Genomic DNA, 24,532 nt, shown 5'->3' with positions numbered 1-24,532 from the left:
TGCGATCAGAAAAGAGTTTTTGCTACTCTTAAAATACTTGAGACAATGGAATGCAGCAAAGTTTTTTGAATTATGTACAAGAGGAGGAACATATATTTTCCACCTGTTTGCCCCAGTCTATACCAAACCAAGGGGCTTAATTTCAGAATTCTGTGATGTTTGTATTAACCATTAACACACGTAACTGTTTCTCGGTAGGGCAAAAACCACTTTGTATTACATGATAACCTTATTTTGTACTATACATAGTATGTATTATATAGTTCACGAGAGTGAATATACTTTTAGTTTATGAGAGTTTTGAATTAACAGGGTTTTCAATTTTTCATTAATGCAGATTAACTGTGTAATGGATGGTGTTACGACTGCAGCGCCCACGTGACATGTAGCACACTCCGTGTGTAAAGACCGTACCTGTCGTACACACTGCAAGATGGTGCCTGGCGAGATTCGACTGTTCTTTGCTCGTTACCTGATGAGTTCATTAAAGCTACTGTTCTACCTGACCACACAAAATCATGCCTCCTGAACTATAAATGTTTAACATGGGCTTATACTAGAGTCCTGCCTGCTTTAAGACATGTTGGCTAAACGACACACAACAATGCCTAGTTTGCTAGTGAACTAGGTAAGGCCTTCACTCATTATTTATGAGCCCTGGAATCTTGTCTGCTACCGATTGGTCGGGAGCTCACCCCGGCTTGGGATATTTAACTTTGAGTTTTTCACGTGCAGAAGCTTGCAACATAAAACTATCAGCTTGCAAATGCATTTCCTAGTTAAAAATTCAAACTATATACTTTCTGTTTGGTCTAGAAAATTTATTTGTACAACATGCGGTGGAGTTAATACATTCAAATTACAACAGCACAAATTAGCCACATTCAATACCAGTTTGCAAAAACATAGTACCATTTTATTGTAAATTAGTAAAATTACCAAACAATTTGTATGTACATCTGTAGCTGGAATATAAGTTTATGAAGTATAGTATGGCCAATAAACAGAAAACCTCCATGCGTTGTGACACACACTAGTGTACATATTTCTCTTCTCAAGTTTACTTCTGCATATGTGCTAATCACAACAAAACAGATTTTAAAAAGTATCAAATACTGTAACTAGTATTTAATGTCGTTAAGTTTTCAACTCCCCACTGCCATCCTGTAGAATAAATGAAACTACACAAAGTGCAGCAACAGGGAAATAATAAAGGTAATACTACACATAATACACAAAGCTAACCTGTAGTCACTCCGTAAGAAAGCTTCAATGTTTAACAGTGATGTTATATTTATAATACGACCACAAATTAATGCATTGATTGTGTACAAACTACTGCTTTGTACTTATTTGCCATTTGAAGAATCACAAATGTGATGACTTTGTCTGAAGTAACATCAAAAATGTCACACACAGACAAAACCAATTAAAAATAATTAATTAATAAATAAATACATTACAAAAATGCTTTTCACTCAAGTCGATGCACATCTTAAGTAAAAATGTTTAACATATCCAACACTGGATCAAATATCAATGAGCAAAGGGCAAAAACTACCCCAATTACAAGTGAACTACAAAACCAAATCCAGCTGCAAGTTTCTTCACAACTTAAAGAACACGGCATGGAAATATCTCAAGTCTTTGAGTGAAATGATACTCGTAAACATGTTCCTGCGATCACACGCACGTGTTCGCAGTTGCAGCGCATGTGCAACCTGCAACAAATAGCCTGCAACAAAATAACAAGAACCAAGTCAACGACACAACCAACTTGCATTTTCTTGGCACAAACCTAAAAATGTATTTTTCAATGACAGATTACTCAGGTTTTCAGGCTGTCCACACAACAGTGAAACTTTTAAATTCTTTTTTTATGCTTTTTCTAATGGTGAAAATTTTAAGGGGGGAAAAAAATCTTTCACAATTTAACAATTTTTTTTTAAGCGAGTTTAACTTAACCAGATCCAAAACAAGTTAATAAACGATAAAGTATACGGATGATAAATGTGCTGAATAACCTATTAAGTCCATATCATCTGGAAGAAAAATTTGGATTCACAACTTGAAATAAGGCAAGACCATTTTCTCTACCTATTATTTTACATAACTAGACCATTTTTACTTTAGTAAGAATTAATTAATGCATGAAAATATTACAGTTGTTTTCAGCATTGTTGGGTGATTTCTTCCTTCTGAAAATTGAAATAAAATATATAACGTAGTTTACATAAATGCTAGTGATGAGTCAAATCCCAATTTTCTTGAATCCGAATTCTCGAATTAAAATACCAGATAGTACCTTGAATATACCACTTGAATCCAAATATAGGTGTCGTAAGTGCCAAAAATAAAATGTTCAATAAATGAAAAAAAAAAAAAAATTATGGTGTTGAAATATTTTACTCTTTAAATGGTTGTTACACAAATTAAGTTTCCAGAATCAATACATATTGTCATTTTCTTTATATAATTACTAGGGATGGGCCAGTCAAATCCTAGAATCTCACCGAATCACCAGTATTTGGAAGTTTCGGGATTCAAGGAAAAAGATTCGGTATTAGACAAAAAATATTCTAAGGAAAATATTGGAATAAAAAAAAAAGGAAATTAAAAAATTTAACACAGGCAAAAGTTTACTAAGCTTATTAATGTTTATTTTTGTACTTATCCTAATACCATTCCCCAAAATATTATTCTTTGAATATATATATCATATATATAATATATATATTATATATGATATATATATCATATATATCATATATATATCACATAAATATTATATATACTATATATAATATATATTATATATTATATATATATTATTATATATTATATATTGGTGCACCACTAATATATATATATATATATATATATAATATATTATATATATATTATATATGATATATTATATATATATTAGTGGTGCACCGATGCGGATACAGATGAATCGTAATCAGCGATTATGGGTACTTTCCGATTAATCGTAATCACAGATTATCTTAATGATTACTTTGCCGATTATCTACGTCCCGGCGTAATTAAGTAGGTTTTTACCGTGTAATATTTTGTTACACATTTTAGGACAAAATACGGTAATATTTGTATATATTAGAAAATTCATCTAACTCCGTCATATCACGATTACAGATATTTTGTTAAGTTTAATAAATCTCATTGCCTCGAACAATAAAAAATACATTTTTCCTACACGTTTATTTACGTTTTGTCTTTTGTTTTTGTTTAGTGGCCTTGTACATTACCTATAGCCAGAGACGTAAAATAGATGGCACGCAATCAAAATACCACAAGCAGTTGCAGTGGATTCTATGACAATCGATCTTTTCAAGTCGTAGTAGCGGTTTAAAATCGTGGTCCCGATACCTTCTAGAGTTTATCACTGCGTTTTACAAGCTCATTATGGGCGTTTTTGGTAACATTATCCGTTGTTGTTATTTGTATGTGACGTGAAAAGTGAAAAAGTATTTATAATTTTATATATTCAGTCAACATAAATAAAATCTCACGTGCTAGAATTGGTTTTGAGTCATTTTTATATAAAAATAGTGAGATGGCGAGTAGGGAGAAAAAAAAGTGAAGTGTGGAAACATTTTTCTATAAACTCAAGTGAATAAAATAAAGAAACATGTTTACATTGTTAAACGGTAATTTCTCGATGCAACCTTATGTGATAGTCGATAATAATGCTAGTTTTCCGCAACAAAAACTTACCAATTGTAAATTACAATTATTAGACTGTAGTTCAAGTTGTTTACAATAACAAATATAAATAGGAGTTAATATAATTTACACTTTGCAATGACTTAATAGTGTATTTTATATATTTTTATACTGTTATTATAACTGTATTCTCAATTTTACCTAATCTTGTTATTAAATTCACATGGGAATAAAAATTTTTGTGTGCATTATTACACTTAAAAAAATTTGTTCATTATAATCGGTAACTGAATCGGTATCTGCCGATTATTGCTCTCATAATCGGTAATCGGTAAAGTCATATCGGTGCACCACTAATATATATATATATATAAAAAGTATACATCACATGCACTCATCTGGAAAAATTAGTACATGAAACGAATATAAATATACAGGTTGCCATATTAAAGGGTAAAATATGGTGAAGTGCAAAATTTGCGGTAAATGACAAAATCCTGCTGTTTTTGAAGTTTTTGCCCGAAATTTCTCGACATTTGTTTAGGAAAAAACGGTAGTTTGGCGTGGAACATACAGAGATTAGGAAAGGATCCAGACGAAGCATTAGCAGTCAGAAGTGAAGCCTTTTTTTCCTAATTTTTTCTTTCTGTTATACAGATTCCTATATGGCAGATGTTTATGTTTGCATCAGCCCCTTATGACTATTGGTTGTAATTTCAGCTTTTTGGAAGTCTTTTAGAAAGACAATCACCAGTGCATACATTATTATAAAATTAAAGTCTGATATTAATTTTTACAATACTAATGAAACAATACGCGTGAAATTTCTTTCGATCGTCGGTTAAGGTTACGTGCTCCGATGTTTCTAACTGAAAGAGACGTCACATAACTTCTTTAAATTGTCTCGGTAAAAGTTCCCTATAACGTATCCAATTTTGTTTCTTGATCCTGAGGACATGATCCTGTAGTACATGACTGTTGCCGTTTATATTTTAAACGTTTAAAAGTTCTTGTACATAGAAAAAACTTGTGATATAACAATGAATTATGATTGTTAGTTGAACACAAAATAAAGGTTTTTTATTTAACTTACGAACATTATTGATTATTATATCAAGTTTTTGTTATGTGCAGGATTTTTCGACATACTACATTAAAACAGCAAGCGTTTTATGTACCACAGGATCAAGGGATAAACTTGGATACATTATAATATAAATAACTATTATGATTCTCTGTCGGTTATTCAACCCAGGAATTTTTGTTTCACTTAAATTCATTTTCAAAACTGAAAGTTCCAACTGTTTTAATGTTGATTGCAATAGTTGAATACTTGCAACAAAAAAAAACCCTAACAAATTTGCATCTACCATTCTGATACAAAAATGTTAAGTACCTCATCTACCCGAACATGATAACTTCAAATTTCAAACAACTTCAAACACTGTACAAATTCTATTATTACCCAACCTTGAATATTGACTACCTCAAATGTTTTAATAACAGAAAACCATGCATTTTCTGTATTAAATAACAAGTAAATACAATAAGTTTAATTTAGAGAGCTGAAAAATGTTCTCACGACTTACTTTAGCTGGAGACAGGTGGGAACATCAACACACTAGCACATGACGACGGTGGCACATGCCACTCAGCAGAACTTCCACCGATTCCCGCACTCATTGCACAGGACGAACGTGGTCATAGGCTCATCAGCACTCCTGGTCTGAATCTGCAGTTGCACGCAACAACACACATTAACACCAACTCGACGGAAGATATTGCCAGCGCAGTCACAACTTCACGTCAAGATTTTTTATTCTTTTCTAAAATTACATATTTCTTCAGTAATGATTTTAACTTTATATAGGTGTTATATATTACACATAAATGAAATTTATTTTGATTAAAATTTTTTTTTTATTAGTGATGGGATGGATTGATTCCACATTTCAATTCCGATTCTAAATACATACCAATCTTATTTTATTTCTGAATGAAATTATGGAAATTCAAGCAGAAGGTTAACCTGAAGAACAACACTTTAGAAGTCTAAATGTACATACATTTTCTGAAAATTTACATTTGAAAAGCTTACAAGTATTGGGAAACATATAATTAAAACTGATCAAAATCCACGATTTTGTGTTCTCGTGAAATTCCTCTCTCCTGCCATAATCTTTAACAGTCCTGATTGTTGTGTTTCAATTGATGAAGTCAGTGAAAGTTTATATTGAAAATAAAAGACTAACTGATCATAAGATATTTTCTGTTTATCGTGATTCAAATTCAAAATTGACTTAATAATAATGCAAGCTATCGTGGTAATGGCAAATGAAACAACACAAACATAAAAACAGTGCATTTTGTAATAAAAAATTGTTTACATACCGGAAGCAACATGTTACACACTATAATAAATCTTTGGCATTCAATTTTATTAATATATGTCTGTGTGTATTTTTTTTATGTCCGACTGAGAGGCTATAAGCAATACACTCACATAATAAACACTTAATAAGTATTTCAGTAGGTCTTCACCTTTAATGGGTCTCAATAGTCAACATAAAACAATAAATAAAATTTTGAAACTTAAATACAATATTTTAGTTTTAATTCTGTTTTCTATATATATTAGGTATTAGTGTATTAGTATTACACATAGGATATTTATTCTTTAAAAACAACGATCATTGCAGTTCATAAATGATAAGTTTCCAACTTAATAGTTTAAGTAATTGCATTAACTGAAAGTTGATATTTTAATAGTTTACTGAACGACCCAAGTATTAAGTTAAAATAGCCCTATGACAGATTAGATTAGATTGAGAATCTGCCTCGAGTGTTTCACACAATTTCAGAGTAATTTAAGGTTGCTAAGCTCAGAGAATAGAACAGAAGATTCTTGGAGTTAAGGACCTCTGGACCTGTCCCTTGTTGATTCGGGACCTCTGGAATGAAGCTAGCAAGATGTCTACCACTACAACTTAAGTAAGAAGCTGTATTCTGGAACACTGGTGTCATCCTTCGGGTTGGCTGAAAAGTCCTAAATTAGGATTGGCCTCACCAACGATGACATCAGGAATTCTCGAGGCTCCTAACATCGGTCATTGCTCTGCACGGTTGTACACTAGGACCGTGAGCGACTACCCAAGTCTGATCCAAATACAATTCAAGACGTCCTAGACTTGGACTCTAGATGAAATCTAGTTCAAATCGCAGTCGTCACGTATTTCCTGTCTCCAATGCGCGATCCCTGGACCATCGGGATCACCACACACACGCACACACACACACACACACACACACACGCACGTGAGACGTCTTGCCACGTCCAAAGTCTAGACTAGAAATTACATTTCTGTTTCTGATTATTGAAGAAAAGTTACTATTCAAGTTCATTCACTGGCCAAGGAACAACCATCCTAAGAGAAACTACGAAAGACTCAGAAATTCCTACTTGGCGAGCTTAGTAAAAGTGTAGGTGAATATAATGAAATGTGAATTGATGCGTAGCATAGCTAAAAACTGAATATTTAATCAAACAAGATAATTATGTACAGAAGCAATAACCAAAGATATATATAATCAAAACATATACTAGATAAAACATATCTGACTATGTACTGGGTCGCTCAAATACACAACCTGGATACTATGAACCACATAAATTGACAAGTTGCCACATTTAAGATTTAAATAAACAGAGATTTATGAAATACTAATAATAAAAATAACATGTAAATATGTCAAATGTTTACATATTTTTTAAGGCTAAAAGTTTATGAAGATCAATATATCAATGAAATTTTACTTTGTCTATCATACATACAGTGTTTTCTCGCATAATCGTCGCACATTTTATACTAAAATCAAGTTTGAAAAGTAGGGGTGCAACAATTATTCAGAATTTTTTTTTTGTTAGGTAAAGTTATTCATAAAAACCAAACCCGTTCATGGAAAGTACGTTTATTTAAAAAAAAATGGTGGAGTATACAAGAGCACGCCAAACAATTTATATTAATAATTTATGCAACAAAAACCTTTCTTCAACTTTAAATTGAAAAACAAAATCTGTGACCCAAACGCAAGCCACTTGAATCTGTGACGTGAACTAACGCATAACTATCGTTATAGTACACACTTACTACGAAAGAGTGTGGGCTATCAAATGCAGTTAACTCCGTACTTGACAGAGAGCGCGCGTTGCATGAATTGACGAGATATCCATATTCGACTACGTGTGCGCATTCTATACGGGAAGCTACATAACCAAACATGAATAATGCCATCTAGCGCTGGCTACATTTTTATAAGCGGTACACCGCGGCGACGCAGACAAACAGATAAAGGTTATTCCGTTTAAAAAGTCTTTAAAAGAAAATTTACACCTCAGACATCTTCGTATTTCCCTTAATTAAATAAGTGGTAATGTCCGAGAAAATATTAGAATTCTACTTTCAAATACATCCTTTTATACGGAAAAGATAATTACACAAAGCACTCTGAATTTAATAGCTGGACCAAAAACATCATGCGATGTTTACGCGAGTGTTTTTTTATTCAAGTTTTGACGCCCAAAAATATGGGTGCGACGATTATGCACGAGCAACGATTATGTGATAAAACAGGGTAAATGTAAAATTGTGAACACATTTATGAATAAAAAAAGAAAAGACAATATACAATTAAGTGCAAAGAAGAAACAGTAAACTCACTTGGTTGTAGGTACAGTTCCTCTTCTTGCACTTGCCGCACTTGAGCAAGTCTGTCTTCGTGCCTTGCACCGTGGCGAGCTGAGCATCATTGATGGCTTCTTTCAAGAATCTGTTACGAATTGTCTTCATTTCATCGCTTGCCATTTCCTGCAAAAATAGTTTAACCAAATACCAAAGTTTTACAAATATTGGCTAATTCATACATAAACACACACACAGAGAGAGAGAGAGAAAGAGAGAGAGAGAGAGAAAGATAGAGAGAGAGAGAAAGAGAGAGAGAAAGAGAAAGAGAGAGAAAGAGAGAGAGAGAGAAAGAGAGAAAGAAAGAGAGCGAAAGAGAGAGAGAGAGAGAGAAAGAGAAAAAAGAAAGAGAGAATGAGAGAAAGAGTGTCTTAGCTGCCTAAATATGTAAAAAAGAAATTTCTTACTAAACAATAATAGTGTGCCGTGTATTATGGATTTAGGCACGTTTTATTTAAAATTTTGTAATCTTAAATATTTTTTTTGGATATTTATTTTTTTTCTCATCTTATTTTCTTTACGGCCAGACCCTCAGCCTCTGTTCTCAGAGGCGAGCTGATTTTCTTTCCCACCCTCATGCTAGGCTAGCATTCTGGCTAATATTTCTCCCGCCTCCAGGCACGTCGGAGGCTGGTTACTTAATTTCTCCGCATGACTGCTTTTGCCTACAGCAGCTCGTGGAGCAGTGCTGAGCCCTGCTAACTCTGTCACGAATTGGTATAAGGTTCACTAGCAGCAAGACACGACAGGAGGATCCCGTGGGCCTTGCGTCCCACAGACCATGCATTTTTTGAAGCCATCCCCCCCCCCCCCCCCCCGCTCCCCCACCCATTCTTCTCAGAAGTGAAGCCAGGAGTGATGACCGCACGGGGACGTTAACCGAATTCAAGGCCATCTCAGGCTTGACAACTGCAGAGACGATTCTGGACTTTAACGACATCTAGCGATGGCTGTAGTCACTAACGCCACTTGTTGGCGTCGGCAGCGCCGACACTACTGCGCTCGCGCGGAGGTAACGACAACCTTTCTCCCCCTTATGTCTCGAGTCGCTAGGTGGCAACACTGGTTGCTCCATTACCCCCTAGCTTGACACACTCGTCGGCCACAAGTCGATTTATTAGTACTTCTTCTCGCCACCAAAAGATAGCGCCTCAGTCGCGCAGTCATTCCAGTAAGATCTAATTTTTTTATGCCGGACACCTTCGGGTGGGCTCGGTAATTTTCGGCTCAGAGCCTAGCCCCCCTCCCATTCTCTAGAGACCCCGCGCTTATTATATACTGACGATATTCCGCTCTGACTGACTGGTACTGTTTGTAACTGTGATCTTCGGCGAATCATCGGCATCGCACCTCGAATTATGTAGTCTTCTCAGACTAGAGGGATGAAGTCCCTATCTAAAATTAATATTAACCAGTCAGTAGTTTAGTTATGAGTAGAGAAACTTAGTATTTTTTTATATATATTTTTTAAATTAATCATGATGACTTCCGTGTCTACCGCGAATCGTGGTTCGGGTTTTCGAAGACGAGACGCCCTCTCCTGAGCACTAGGACCAACACCCTGTTTTGGTAAGTCTTGACGTCATCCCCCCCTTTAATTTCCCTCTATTGGCCTTTTGCGCCATTTAAGTATACTGTCTGGAAACAGGTCTAATTCTTTGGAATTTGGACTTCTGTTTCAGACAGGGTTCCAAGTTTGAGGCAGCCAAATTCATCTGCCAGAACCACTGGAATCGGATCCTGAGCAGAATCCACCATCTTTAGGCCTACTACCTCGATCACCGTCTACCTACAGCCCCGGGTGATACCCGCATCATTCTATCATTTTCTTATGAACTCAAAAATAGTGTAACCCAGTTAAGACAGCGGACAGTTAAAGCAGTTCGAGAAGAGGAAATTTATATAATGTTTTGCAAGGACTATATGTACAACCTTTAAAGTTACCGATGTTAATTTCATTCATTTCTTTAAATATTGTAATCTTTGTTATACATTCAGGGCCGGCCCTCTCGTAAATAACGTTAAGGAATATAATATGATAAGTGTAATTGTGAGGATTTAAGTAAGATCACTTATCCATGAAAAACAGATGTTACAAACAAAAATTTAATCTATAAAAAAAAGAAAGAACAATGATTAATAAAATAAGGAAGTCTATAGACGTAACTGTTGTTTTTATTTAGTTAATCTATAATAACGATCCTTTTCTCCCAAGTGTTCGCAGGGAGTCACTAAATTTTTTTGTTTACTCCAAGTGTCGCCTCTGTTGTTGACTTTTGATATTTATTAATTGTGGGCTCCAGTACTAAGAGTTTCCAAATCTTTTTAACTACTTATTTAATTATTCTTTAAGACACTTGGGGTATTACAATAGACTCCTTATATGAAAAACATACTATGGTAGAGTCTTGCTATTCTGAACCCGCTTATCCGGTCACCCGGTTAGTCCGGAATGGATTTCACATAAATATAAAAAAACAATATTTCATCATTTTTTCATGTTCAAAACCTAGGTATACATTAAACTAACATTAAAAAAAAAAAAAAAAACTGTAGGAAAAGTTGTATTAAAAAAAATTGTTATTTATATAATTATAATTATCTGAATCTTGTATTAGGTGTATTTTAAGGACAGTTCCGATTAATCCGGACAGGGTCCAATCCCATCTATTTGGGATTAGCGGGACTTTGCTGTATCATGCACTAAAAGGTTAACTTATGCCAGTTTCTTACACTAAATATATATGTATAAATATGTACATATGCATGGACCACCAGGTGATGGAGCTAGGGTGGGGCACACTGCTCAGGACAGTAGAAACACTGATGAAACTGTTTAAGGTGATTAAGGGGGAGATAGGTTGGACAGAGGAAGGTATAGAGTATAGAGGGAGGAGGGATCACAAGTGGAAGGTCCACAGGGAGCGGAGACGAACAGAAAGAGGGAGGCAAGTATTTCTGTGAGGACGGGGCGGGAGTGGAATGGGCTCGGAGAAAGATGGTAGCTGAGAGGAGGGAAGGACTTTAAGGAGGCGACTTCAGGAACTGGGAGAATAACGAAGGGGGCCACCGGGCGGAAGCCCAATCACAAGTGCATGCAATCAATCAAAATAGACAGTATATGTACAAAATCACAAGTAGCTTAAAATTAAAAAATATTTATACGGAGACAAATCAGACATACGATAATGTCTTGGCTTTCCAATGCACAGATTTTAGTGTCGCCTGGTGCCATGGCAGGCAGTCCTAATGCGTCGGGACACAGGAAGCGAACCGAGCCGGCAGGTTCTTGGGGGAGAGGCGAAGGAACGAAGGACAGCCACTGGGCCATGAGGCCTGCCAGTTCCCAGGAAACTAAGAAAGCCACTCCACAAAGTCCCTGCAAGTCGCTCAACGACCCATGCTGCATAAATGCCGCGGAAACTCACTTCCGCGGTCATGACGGCCAACTTTGTGGCGGGGATGGCGCCAACCAGGAAGTTCATTCTCAGCTGAGGGTTCTTGCCGTCCTTGAGGTTGGCGACGCGACTCCGCACCCTGTTCTTGTAGCGCATGTCCGTGTTTCGGAACTCGAGGAAGATGGCCTCCTCCAGCTCTTCCGCCAGCTCCTCGGGGGACGCACAGCCGTCCGGGATCTCTGGCGGACACATCGCGTCACACCACGGTCAGCTTCGACACGGCTGGAGGCGGGCACCCCGAACGCAAGGCATCAATGTGTCACGATGAAGCAATACATAGGCAGTGAAACATCATCATACGGTACCTAATATAAAGGATTTCTCACTTTAACCTATTTATTTTCAGAGCCCCACCACAATTTTAAATGTAGTAACAGTTCAGTATAAAGTTATTTCATTATTAAGTACTAAAATAGGTGGGTTTTTTCAGGTATGTTGTAATGAGATTTCACTGTTATCCCTAAAATAAAAAAATAAATAAAAAAATAAAACTTGAATCAGCCCTTTACTTTTATATCCATATATATAATGCATCTCTTTAATATATGAACTCTTAGAAAAAAACTATAAAAAAAAATGCATAATTTTGTTGAGAACAATGTTACGTTGGCAATGAGTAAAGAAAAAGAGTTCAATTTTTTTAACACCTCATTAACAGTGTTTTTTTTTTAATTGGTGGCTACTGAAATCTGTTGCTTTCCATTTTTTTAAAAATACAAATAAGTCTAAGAACTGGTGTAATAACGAAAAAAAAGTAGTTATACCTTTATAATAAAAACTTATACAAAATATCTTTAGCACTTTGTAATGAAGCAGCTTATAGTAGTCAAATTATACATAGTAGTTAAAATTTAGTTAAACCAGACAACAAGTAATTTTGTTTTAAAATAACATATAGGTGTAAATAACAGATTTCCTCTCTGGTTAATACATGCATAACAGTATTTAAAAGTACATTACCGCTAATAATTTATAACTTTATTTTACTTTTATTTTTCTACTGAAGCATTAACAATTAACAGCAGTATTATTTGTATTGTACATACATGTATGTAAATAGTATCAGTTTGCAATTTGATTGCAGCTTGGAAAAATAAATAAATTTCCTTAATCTACTATAAAACGCTGAAGTGTCAATTATTATTTTAGTTAAAACAATTTAGGATTTCTAACAAAAACAATAATTGGGATGAAAGTAAAAGCAGATCAGTTACATCTCAGCATTTGGACGAGGAAGTGAATACTGACTGAGGTTCCTCTAGTGAAGGAACAAGGAATATCAAGCTAGCCGAACCACAGTCCCTAGGTACCTACTGACATAGCCGGCAAAATGTTCACAGGAAAGCAGTCTGTTGCACAACACAGAATAAAAATGCAGAAAAGCTTTTTTTTCGAACAACACACTATTAAACTTGCTCAGAGTATTAAAATTCATTCCGCAACTACACCAATTTTCGTTTCAATATCTTTGGCCAGTACAGATTTTTTTAAAATTGTTTATTGAAAATTAAGTTTGATACATATGTCAATATATCTTTGGCTAGAGAAAGCTTTACAAAGTTCCACACTCTTTGCATGAAGTAAGGGCTAAAAAAACCAAATGTTTTACCATTTTTCTGATTAAATTAACTGAAAAAGTAGCCCTTTTTTATTTAAATCTAAGTTTTGATTCACACAATACAAAGTTAAAAATAAAAAGAATTAAAAATGTGCAAGATTGTAAGACTTTGTAGATGTTTACAATTCAAGAACAGAAATTCCAATACCAACTAAACGCGTGCAGCGGTGAAAATTCACAATACCAAACATTTATACGGAAATGTGTTTCATGAGGTCGCTTTGCATGGGAAACAGTACAAGTAATTTACGTTATGAGAAGCCCTGTATTATTGTTTATAATTAAAATTTAAAATATGGCCATAAGTTAATTAAAAAATGTCTCCGTCACATGTTATGAACATTTCTTTGCAATTCAAACAGTTGGTATTTTCAGTTGTTTGTAGTGGCGACGATGCTGTAAATACATCAAGTTTTTGTTCTCATATAACTTTACCGTGCTGGTGATATATTTATTTATGATGTATTAGATTCAAGAACATTACTACAACACAAGATGTTTTACGTTTTGATACGTATAACTGGCACACACACCTAAGAAATGATGCGAGTTCAAAGGATGTAATAGTACGAAAAGTGAACAGGCTACTGGTAGAATTTTAGGTTAAGACAGACACTTTCATTTTTCAGTAATTTCAGCCGAAAAGTAACAAACATATTGTGAATTCAACTATATTACCTGCAAAATCGGCTCCTGCCCATTCACATTGGCACATCTCTACCTGAAAGTACCAGGAATTCCCGTACTTTTGATGTAGCAAAAGAACCGGGAATTAAAAATTGATCCCCAGTTCTTTTGGAACTCGACATTGAGAGCATAAAATTTCATTTTTATTGTGCACTAAGGTTACTTCTGTTTGATACTCTCCTCTGGCGATCATGCGGGCGGGGCAGGGCGTTCCTGGGACTGCTGTGTGCGCTAGTGCCTGGGGTCCTTGCCCCAGTATCCTTCGATAACAATATTTTTTCTTTCAAGTTTGTTACGAAAAGAAGAAATGAAATTTTAAGTTTGTAATTATGTGATTTTGCATGTGTTGAAACAATTATTTGTTTAAAATTTTTTTTTCTATACAAATTTAGAGATTGAGAGTAAGACCTGAGAATAAAGTGATTTGTTTTAGTTAGTAGACGATTTTTGTAATTATGAAAAGGTAACACAAATGCTTATCCTTTTACTTTGTCACTAAAACTTGTTTATTCGCTCAAAACTAACTATTACTAATATTCATAATGTGCGCAGGCTTTCACAGCCATTGTCTGAAGTAGCTTGGCTTCTGGGTTGTAGCCGTGTCCTTGGCAGATAATACACCGACGTTTCGGTCAACATTGCAGTCGCCATCATCAGGGAACAGTAGCCAACTGCTCCCTGATGATGGCGACTGCAATGTCGACCAAAACGTCGGTGAATTATCTGCCAAGGACACGGCTACAACCCAGAAGCCAAGCTACTTTATTATTAATTCTATTTCTGACCACTGCTCCATTAATAAAAAAAAACTACCTAGTAGCGAAAGAACAGGGAATTCCCGGTTCTGAAAATCAGTTACTGTTCCAAACACCCTACGAGAGCCTGCATACGCGGGCTCAGTTACCTCCGTCTCCTTTGATCGCAGACGTCAGCAGCTCTCGGCACTTCAACCTGACCGCGTCCGTGGTGTTTGAAGTGGCCGGAGGAAACGTGCTTTGCACTTTCCTCTCTTTCTCCTTGTCTTTCGGTTCGTTGTCCTTTGGTTTCTCTTCTTTCTCTTTGGGCTTCTTGGAGCTGCTCGCAGGTTCTTTACTGTTGGGTGTATTCGAACCTAAAAGTTTAAGAACAATTAAAAAATAGAACAAATATAAACACTTGCAATGAGCACATATTTTATTGCAAAATGAAATGTGTAAGATAGGTTCAGTTGTGCTCCATGTAACAGCTTGCTAACCTACCATATTCATTATGTTTTTTGAAATATTAATTCTAAGTAAACTACACACAAAAATGTTTTTCAGAAACAAGCCATTAAAAAAAAATTATTTTAACAGGGAAGACAGCTCATACTTGCAAAATACTGTTTTTTCCCCAAAATTTTTGTTCCTTCATAAGAGAGTCACAAATATCTGGTATAAACCATTTCATGTTTTAAGATTTGCTAGCTATCAATCTTAAAATAGTAAAATTATGTGCAATTTCTTCACAGTGATTGACTTAAAATAAATACACAGTTAACTACCAACTTGTTTTGAAACAAATGGGTTTAGCATTGGCAAAATATTTTGAGTGAAAATAACGTGGATACTATTATTTCGCAGAAGAAGACACTCTTCAAATAGCACTGAATACATGGTTGCTACAAGCTTGGAATTCCAAAATTCCCTGAGCTGAATTGACAAATTTCCCTGACCTTCCAAACACGAACAATCCCGCAGCACCATTTGATGTCTACGGTTTTTCTGCAAGAAAGGAAGGTTGTATTTTCTGTTCAAATGTCCCATTTTCATGTTAAAACATACGCATACGAACATAAATGAATGATTACACGATAAAACCTCTTTTTATGGAAGAAAACTCTAGCAGACTTAAACTGCACCTATAATATTTTTTTTACTCAGTAGAGCTCACCCTGTTGAAATTAATTATTAGTAATCCTCTTTTCTGGGAAAAAAGTTATAAGTTGAATTTTTACTCCCTGACATAATAATTTTGAATCATTCAAGTTGTTTGCCACTCTGAATGGTTAGGTTTTATGTATTACAATTACATAATGTACTACATATGTATTACAATCATAATAATCAGTTGGAATAGGTTGACTAATATTAAAAATATTTTTAAAAAAGTGAAGATAGTTGGTTAGGCTAGATTAGCAACATTAAAAATACTTTCAATGCATTGGAACAATTGGTTATTATAGCTAACATTACCTAAAATTTTATGTCAAAATGAAAAACCAATAGTACTGAAGTAGGAACCACTTAATAGAATAACGAGTATAACCAAATTTTTAATATAATTTGAATTACAAATAATATAAACTATAATAAATTATTTATTTTGTGTTTACCTGAGGCACAAGCTGAAGTTACATGATTCTGAAAGCTAGTTTTATGAGTCACTCACTTCATACCGCCGTCCTCGCAGATTTGCTGATTATGGTTATGCAACACTTCATACCACATCATATATTTTTCTCTTTTTTTGTTTTGTTTTTAATTTCTAAATGATTCCAGATGCCATTCCCCCCCCCCCCCCCAACATCAAAACATGTGTGGTCTGGTTTTTCGTTTCATATATTTTGTTTAATAGTAACACATAAGCCCTACCTATACATCTAGTCTATACAAACATTTTAGAAATAACAAATATATTCTCCTTGAAAACACTTCGGTCTTCATCTCCTTATTAATTAAAATTTTATCGCAAGTGATAAAATTGTGCTGCTATTTTATAATAACTCCTTGTTAATTTTATCTCTAATAATCCACAGCATCCAATAATCTCCAGAATTATATTGTAAATAAATTCAGTGCTGGATTATTTATTAAGGTATGTCCTAAATTCTGCAAAGTACACATTTTTCACCCAGGCCCCTTAGAAAATGTTACAACAGGGTTCTATTCTTAGATATTGCAAAAAATATATAAGTGTATTTATGTGGTTTAAACAGTATAGAACTCAAAAAAATATATATATATTTTTTTTGATAATTTGAATAAAATCTGTCACAAGACTTAAACCAAATAAATCGCTTGTTTACATATGCAACCTAATAAAAACACTACTCACGTTACATTGAAAATATACATAAAAACTAGAGCAAAAACTACAAATGTCTTTAAACTAAAAGTCCAACTTAATGCCTATGTTCACAACGAAGAACTATCAGGTAACACTATTAACGCAGTAAGGGAAGTAGCAATTTATTTTCCACCAGCAGTAAAATAAATAAAAATGAAAGACATACCTGAAAGGAATTTTTTCCAATTTTTTATGAGTGTCTTGGAGAGACTGATCACGTCGTCATCCGAGCTTGATTTACGCAGAGCGTTCACCGTCATCCCGATTCTTGTTTTCGTGAGGACTTCTAGGTTGACCGGCAACTTCTGCAGCTCTTTCAGAAGTTCCAAGGCCTGCTCCTGACCCTGTGGAAGACAAACACAATGTGCAACAATTTTCAAAGAAATTTCTTCACGCAACTGTTGTAAAAATGATTTATGAAATGATTTTTATTTTTTACTAGGTAGCTGTACCCGACATGCTTCTCAATGCCACGTTAAAAACACAAGTATTTTGTTTGTTCACTCTGTTTATTGAAGTGCTTTTGGATACACAGTATTGTTGGTTTTCCTGTCTTTGACGCACACATAAGTCAGAAGGTTTTCCGACGCGTGAGCCAGCCACACACAGCTGTCCATGTGAGAAGCACCAATTTTCCAAATGTAGTCCACACACTTCTAGTGATGGTCTTGTGCCTTGTTCATGGTCATTGCAAAAGCGAGTCGCATCAGAAACTGCAAGCGTTTGAACTCGAATGGCATATCTGTTTGAATCATTGGGATGCGTGGCAACAGTACATCTTCTCCTTTAAATTTTCCATTTAAAATTGTAGCCTCTATGATAATGTTCATAATTTTCTTCACAAAAGGCCGGTACTGTCGTAAAGTCGCCGTGGATTTATGTTTCGGAGAAGAATGATAGGCACGCCAATTCTTAATGTCAACACTTGTGGCGGCATGCCTGGCAAATCAAGTGAACTCAAAAATTTAGTTGGATAATTTACTACTGGACTTAATGGACTTGTAAGTTCTCGTCTCGCCGGGTATTTTGTTTTGGATGCTGAAACTTATTGCATTGACATAGTTGTATTTAGTTGCTAATATAGCACATTCATCGAGCCACTGATGACTTCTGTAGTTCTGTGTGATATTTTATAAAACTTTGTCAACCAATTTGAAATATGGTTGCTATGATATTAAAGAAGTTTTTTTTTTTTTTTGCAAAGTGATACCATTGTGTGGATTCATCAGTCACCATACTCCCGTTTCCAATATCCAACAATTGTTTTGCGAAACATTCAGCGGATGTATCATCTTGTAAGTGGACACGCATATTGGATTTCAACGACAATTTCTGTACTTGTTGCCATAAAACTACTGACGTTTTGAGACATGGATTAAGTTCATCAGCGGGTGTTGAGCGCGGTATAACTTGTAGAGTTTGTCTAAACTCACCAGACAATAAAATGAGTGCACCACCAAAGTGCTGTTCATTTTTTTCTTCAAATCTTTTAGCGTACGATGAAGAGATTCTAATGATTCTTTGTGGCCCATAGTACATTCATCTCATATGATATGAATGATTGTAGTACTTTCCCCAGAACCTTTTGCTTATATTACATGTTGGTGTCTCAGTATTTGAATATTCAATAACAACTTCAAAGCTGAATGTGCTGTTGGACCACCATGCAAAATGGTTGCCGCAATTCCAGATAATGCAATTACCAGTGCAATATTTTTTTGTGATTGAATAGTAACAAAAATAAGAGAATTAAGGAATGTTTTGCCTGTTCCTCCGAGCGCATCTAGAAAATAAAAAAATCCACTGCTTTTGATTCTGATTGCATGCATCATTCTGTCTGGTCGACTTAGTAGACTCGTTCTTAACTAATGTGCTGAATGTCTTGAAGTTGTGGTTATTCTTCTAAACCACACCACTAATCTTAATGATCTAGTTAAATTTCATTTAGTTCAATTGTAGGGTAGTAGTTTATATTGTCTCTTGCCGTGAACTATAATATAAAAAAAAAATTCTGGTCTTACAAATTCATGCAGTGATTCAAATGTTCTATTATCATATTACAATCCATGAAATATAATATTAAAATTCTTCACGAATTATCATGGAATTCTTCAGAAGAGGCTTGTAGAACAATCGCAAGTGTAAACAACCAATAATAAATAAAAATCAATTACTCATCATTGTAACCTTTATAACAATTAATTAAATTGTCAAATTATACTTCTCACCTACAGTATGGTTTCTTATAGACTGATTTAGTTCTGGAACCTTACTTGTTGATTTCACATCAAACATAAGCTATCAAAAAAAACAGTTTTCTTTACAATAAAAGATAAATACGGTATATATAATTTTTGCACCACTTCTGATTCAATTAAGTATAGGTTTAGAAAAGCATATGAATATAACTATCCAAAAACAAAATAATAAATACTTGAAAATAAACAAACCTTTAACAAAATTTTTCTATATCATAACGAACACATGAATAGATAGTAATTATAACAAGTACAATTTTTTGTTGGAAATTCAGCTGTTAAAATATTTAACACCTAACAAACTAAATCATGCCTCTGGTCGCAGCTTATGAGCAAAAAAAAAAGTGATGGATTTTCTATTGTGTTAGTGTCATGATAGTGCTGTTTCTTAAATGTTCCAGCGATGTCAATTTATTTTATTTCAAAATTTCCTATTTTTTTGTTTGTTTTATCATCCCAAATTTCCTTTGACTTCATTACCCACTACTGAGTATTTCAGAGTTCAGTAGGAATTTAAGATCGCAGTTTTGCATGATAACCAACGAACAATATCAATACTAAAATTACTATTTTATGAATTGTTTTTCACTAGAAGGCTGTGATCCTAATAAATTATACACATTACTTCATCATACATCAAAAGCTTACATTTCAGCGACAATGGGGCCCAATGGCCGAGTGGTCAAACCACTCGCTTCTCACCGAGGTGATTCAGGATCAATTTATGGGGGGAAAGGGGAAGCGAACTCAGAATATTTTGTGAGTGGAACACTTGGTGGACGATGCCACGAGTTGGTAAGTTTTCTCAGGATAGCCTACTCCGTGTTTCCGTTCCAAATCATTCCATCATCGCTCCATTCTCATTTCAGCTCCTCTTACTATCTATCGTTAATGTCACCCCCTCAAAATCAACAAGACATTATGTCTATTCATTCTGTGACAATGATAAAATACATGAGTAATGTCAAAACCCTTAAAATGAAATTGAAAATGTTAGAAGAATAATTTATTATTTTTTGTTTGTATATTAATCTAATGTCGCAGTAAGTATTCAATAGACCTGTTAATTTACACTGCTCTTCCGTTATTCGGAAGTCGGTAAAAGCTGTCGTTACAATTTGAACCTGTGGGCTATCCATATCCTAAGCGAATGATATCACATTCTAAAATGAAAAACTGCAGTCTACAATTGCGATGTCCGACTTCTGATTTTACTGATTTCTAAAGTAGTTACCAGAGCACAGTAAATATACAGAACAAAAGTGAACGTTTTTCGAATGTTTATTTTTTTCATGCACTGTAAATTAGTTTGCAACTGTTCTGAATGTTAATTTAAGTTGTGAATGTTATGCGAGTTCAATAATTAAGGTATTCAGTAAGACAAAAGTAAATGTTAACAAATTATAAATCTAATCACACTCCCAAAAATAAATGTGATTTCGGCCTTTGAAAAACGCTGGTCGCAAACGGACAGCACTAATCAGTAATTTGTTTCTGTCTTCTTGGCTTTCTGTTCCGATCTCATTATCCATTATTTTCTGTTTATCTTTTTTAAACCGGAACCAGAAACAACAAATATAATGAGTGCATGTCTTCTGCTTAGCTACTGAAGGAAAAATATTAGGACAAAAAGTTCCAAGTTGACCAATGTATTCGGACCAGGGAGATTCGGAACATTGTTCAAACCATGACGTCTGATGATCATGTGGACCAATCAGTGATGAGAGTCCGCTGGACACAATTTAGGGCAATGCAATTGTAAATGGGCCATAATTGTTCCTTATTGTTTATCCAGTTTATTTTAAAATAAAAGAAAGGAATTGGTTGTCTTTACTATGCAAAGCTGTATAATAAGAAAAATATATTTGATTTTGAAAATATGACTATATGTAGAACATTGTTTCGGGGAGAAATTGTTGTTTAAAATATCCAATTATATTTTAATGTAAAAAAATAAAATAAATTAAGCAGTTGAATGTGTTTGTGATTCTCTAATTACCATCTTATAGACATACTGAACTTTATATTTCAAACAAAACCCGGGAAAGTACATCACCAGTATTAACACTCACGCTGCCATCTCCAGAACTCATTTTGGTTAATTTTTTTTGAATGCGCATTACTTCTTCTTCAACGCTCATGATTCTTTAGTAATGTATGTAATACGGTGAAGTTTTCAAAATATTCACAACCAACGGATAAAACCACGTTACAAAGAAATACCATCAAAACATCATCAAATTAAAAATTGTTAATGTTATATTTGACTAGCCAAATACTGAAAACATCTAAAGAAAAAACAGTACACCACTATTATAGCTAGATTCTTAAAATTTCTCGATATTGCTTACACAAACAGAAAACACCGATAACTGCCTAAAGGAAAACAAAAAACACAACAACTCGACGAGTGACAGTAGAGCAATAAACAAGAAGAGCATATCTCGCTCAAAACAGAAGAATAAAAATAGAATAAAAGTTTAGAAAATATTAACTTGTAAACACCGTGCGTACAAACATATCGGCCAATTAGCATTAAGGAGATAATTGTTTTTTTCATATAAAAGTTATAGAAATATAACTTAACCTGAAAGTTAAAACTCTTTAAAAAGTATTCCTTCAAAATAAAATATCTGACGACAGTCGTCGTACCCTCCCAGATACAGAGGCCGTACCTGGCCACCGACGCGGGCCTGAGGGGGCCTGTTTTCCCCCCAGTGAACCCCAGTGTGTGCGACGGCCAGGGACGCACCCGCGTGCGCCCTAGCATGCCAACGAGTGTTTTTTCTATGTGACTTTATCTTTTATTTCAGTGTGTATATATTTGTAAACGATTAAGGGATTTGAATGTGTGTAATTAACTTATTTTATTTATTATTCATTGTGCAAGTTCGCTGTGTAATTAATGTCTCGTGTATGTCTTTGTAAATAATTCAATAACTTTTTCTGAAGTGTTTCGCCGTAGTATGTAATTGCAGCCTGGCGCGCCGCGGGACGGAGCTCTCTCCCACGCCGGCCGATTTTCCCCTCCCTCCCCGCCACCCGCGGGCGCCGGCCCGCGGGCGAGCGGGGAGAGGCAGTCGCGTCCTGGTCTCGAGCGGAGACAGACGTGTTCGTTGCTCCGCGAGCCGCGCACGTTGCGCTCGGGATTGAACGTTCGCTCAGTCCGCAGTCGGTCACGGCAGCTGAGCTGCCACCGCGAATCAGCTTAGCATTGTTAACTTACGAGTCATCGGGAGACGTGTCTAGCGGGCAGTTTCTACAACGCGAACGTGGTGCTACGAGTCTCTGAACTTTTCGCCGTCCACGGAACATTACGTAACGGGCCGCGTATGTACAGCGCTCCGTCTTCGGGCCCTCTCTCACTGGGTCAGCCTAGCATTAATAAACTTTACGATTCGCGCCGAAACGTATTTGAGAACCGCCCCGTCATCAGGGAGTCCGTGTCGCCGTGGTAGGGCACTTGTTCCGCGACGGTTCCGCCAGGCTGCGGCAGGACTTTATAAGCGTTAATAAAAGACGGCTCGTGAAATTCGTTAATGCCGTGTTCTGCTTGCGACAACCTACCAACATTCCTCGCAATCACTTCACTCTCCCTCCAGGTCCCGCCTTTCCCGGTCCCGGCCACGTTGGCCTGGACCCACACCTCTCCGACGAGGGTAGTACGGGCATAACAGGACATTTATTTCAACGGGAAAACGGGGACCAAAAGCAGAGGGACGTCATTTGGCGCCCAACTAGTGTGGCCGTAAGCGCACGCAAGCGCACGCAAGCGCACGCAAGCGCGCAGGTGCAGGACAGAACGGAAGCAGGTGCGACAGCGCGGCGTGGGAGCGGCTCGAATTCGAGACGGCGCGCCGGCGCGCCGGCGGGAGATAACGCGGCGCGGGAACGTCGCGAATACGAGTCGTTTTCGGCGAGAGATAACGTGTCGTGGGGGCGACAGAAATACAAGACGGCGGTGCAGCGGTATCCCGGACTGAAGATAACGCGCCGGGGAGGATCGTATTGTATTACTGGGGGAGATTGTGTTCACGATCCGCGGATCAGTAGCACAGGAGGACAGGATGGCGTGGAAACAGGCGGGACAAGAAAGATACGAGCTAATCTGTTTCGAAATGGACTTGTGTGAGGAGGGAGACTCCGCGAAAATGGACGTAAAAAACGAGGTGTGCGGGTCCGGCGGCGCGGCCGAGGGCGCGAACAGCACGGACAGCACAGTTGAGGACAGTAAACGGGAACAGGGGGACAGGCACGCGGACGCAGATGGGCCGGTAGTGCGGTACGTGAGCACGCAGTTTGAGTTGCCAGAGTTTGCGGGGAGAGACAACGAGGACCCGCGGGAGTTTTTGCGGGAGTGTGAACACCTCCTAAAACTGTACGAAGTGCGACGGGCGGAGTGGACGCCGCGAGTGGCGGGACAGCTCCGCGGCGAGGCAAGGAACTGGTGGTCAATGGCCGGGAGTTTTGATACCGAGTGGGGACATTTTGTACGCCAAGTCAAAACTAGGTTTGATAACGATCAGGCGCGGGCAATGTGTTTGCGGACATTTTATTGCCGAAACCAGGAGGAGGACGAGAGTGCAGAGCAGTTCATTTACGAGAAGTTACGCATGTTCCGCCGATTGGGGACAAGTGGGGACGTGAGTGCGGCGTTGCCAACCATTGTCGAACAATTGCTGCCAGAGTTTCGCCCCTTCATGAGGACGGCTGCTGGTCGTGACACGGAGGAGTTCGTGGCCCTCGCCCGCGTGATCGAACGTGACATGTCGCAGTGGAGGACGGCACTCAGGGGCGCGAGAGCTCCCCGTGCTCGCTCGGGGCCGCGGGGGGTCACCGTCACAGAGGTCACGGACAGTGACTTGGCCGTGGTGAGCTACGCCGGCGGCGCGGGACCGCGCAGGACAACAGACCGCGGTGGCACCAGGGAACGCCCGGAACCAGCTGCGACAGGAGGAGGACGTCACGAGCGGACAGCTACGAGAGAGAGGGACGAAC

The 24,532-nt window shown here is 36.8% G+C and overlaps 1 protein-coding gene across 2 annotated transcripts; it reads right to left on the bottom strand.

Moving 5' to 3' along the window:
- Positions 1 to 800: 800 nt before the first annotated feature.
- LOC134531875 (transcription elongation factor S-II) lies at positions 801 to 21,988 on the bottom strand. Of its 2 annotated transcripts, none has more exons than XM_063367886.1 (7): positions 21,607 to 21,988; positions 17,443 to 17,620; positions 15,094 to 15,300; positions 11,855 to 12,063; positions 8,406 to 8,552; positions 5,277 to 5,419; positions 801 to 1,735 (listed from the first exon to the last, which is right to left on the bottom strand). In XM_063367886.1, the coding sequence occupies exons 1-6, from the start codon at positions 21,673 to 21,675 to the stop codon at positions 5,339 to 5,341; spliced, it is 891 nt and encodes a 296-aa protein (XP_063223956.1). In that variant the 5' UTR covers positions 21,676 to 21,988; the 3' UTR covers positions 801 to 1,735; positions 5,277 to 5,338. The 2 variants fall into 2 exon arrangements, with proteins under 2 accessions (XP_063223956.1, XP_063223964.1); XM_063367894.1 differs by having other exon boundaries at positions 21,886 to 21,962.
- Between the last annotated feature and the right edge of the window lie 2,544 nt (positions 21,989 to 24,532).

The sequence above is a fragment of the Bacillus rossius genome, chromosome 1 (genome assembly GCF_032445375.1).
Source record: "Bacillus rossius redtenbacheri isolate Brsri chromosome 1, Brsri_v3, whole genome shotgun sequence".
In the NCBI taxonomy this organism is placed as follows: Eukaryota; Metazoa; Arthropoda; class Insecta; order Phasmatodea; family Bacillidae; genus Bacillus; species Bacillus rossius.
The sequence above is the reverse complement of the archived record's forward strand: the minus strand, read 5'-3'. Positions and strand labels throughout refer to the sequence as shown.

Coding starts and splice junctions, on each gene's coding strand:
- LOC134531875 (XM_063367886.1), bottom strand. CDS start 21,675: ATGAGCGTTGAAGAAGAAGTAATGCGCATTCAAAAAAAATTAACCAAA. Junction 8,553..11,854: donor TGGCCGTCATGACCGCGGAA/GTGAGTTTCCGC, acceptor CTATTTTTGCAG/GAAATGGCAAGCGATGAAAT. Junction 5,420..8,405: donor GGAACTGTACCTACAACCAA/GTGAGTTTACTG, acceptor GTGCAACTGCAG/ATTCAGACCAGGAGTGCTGA.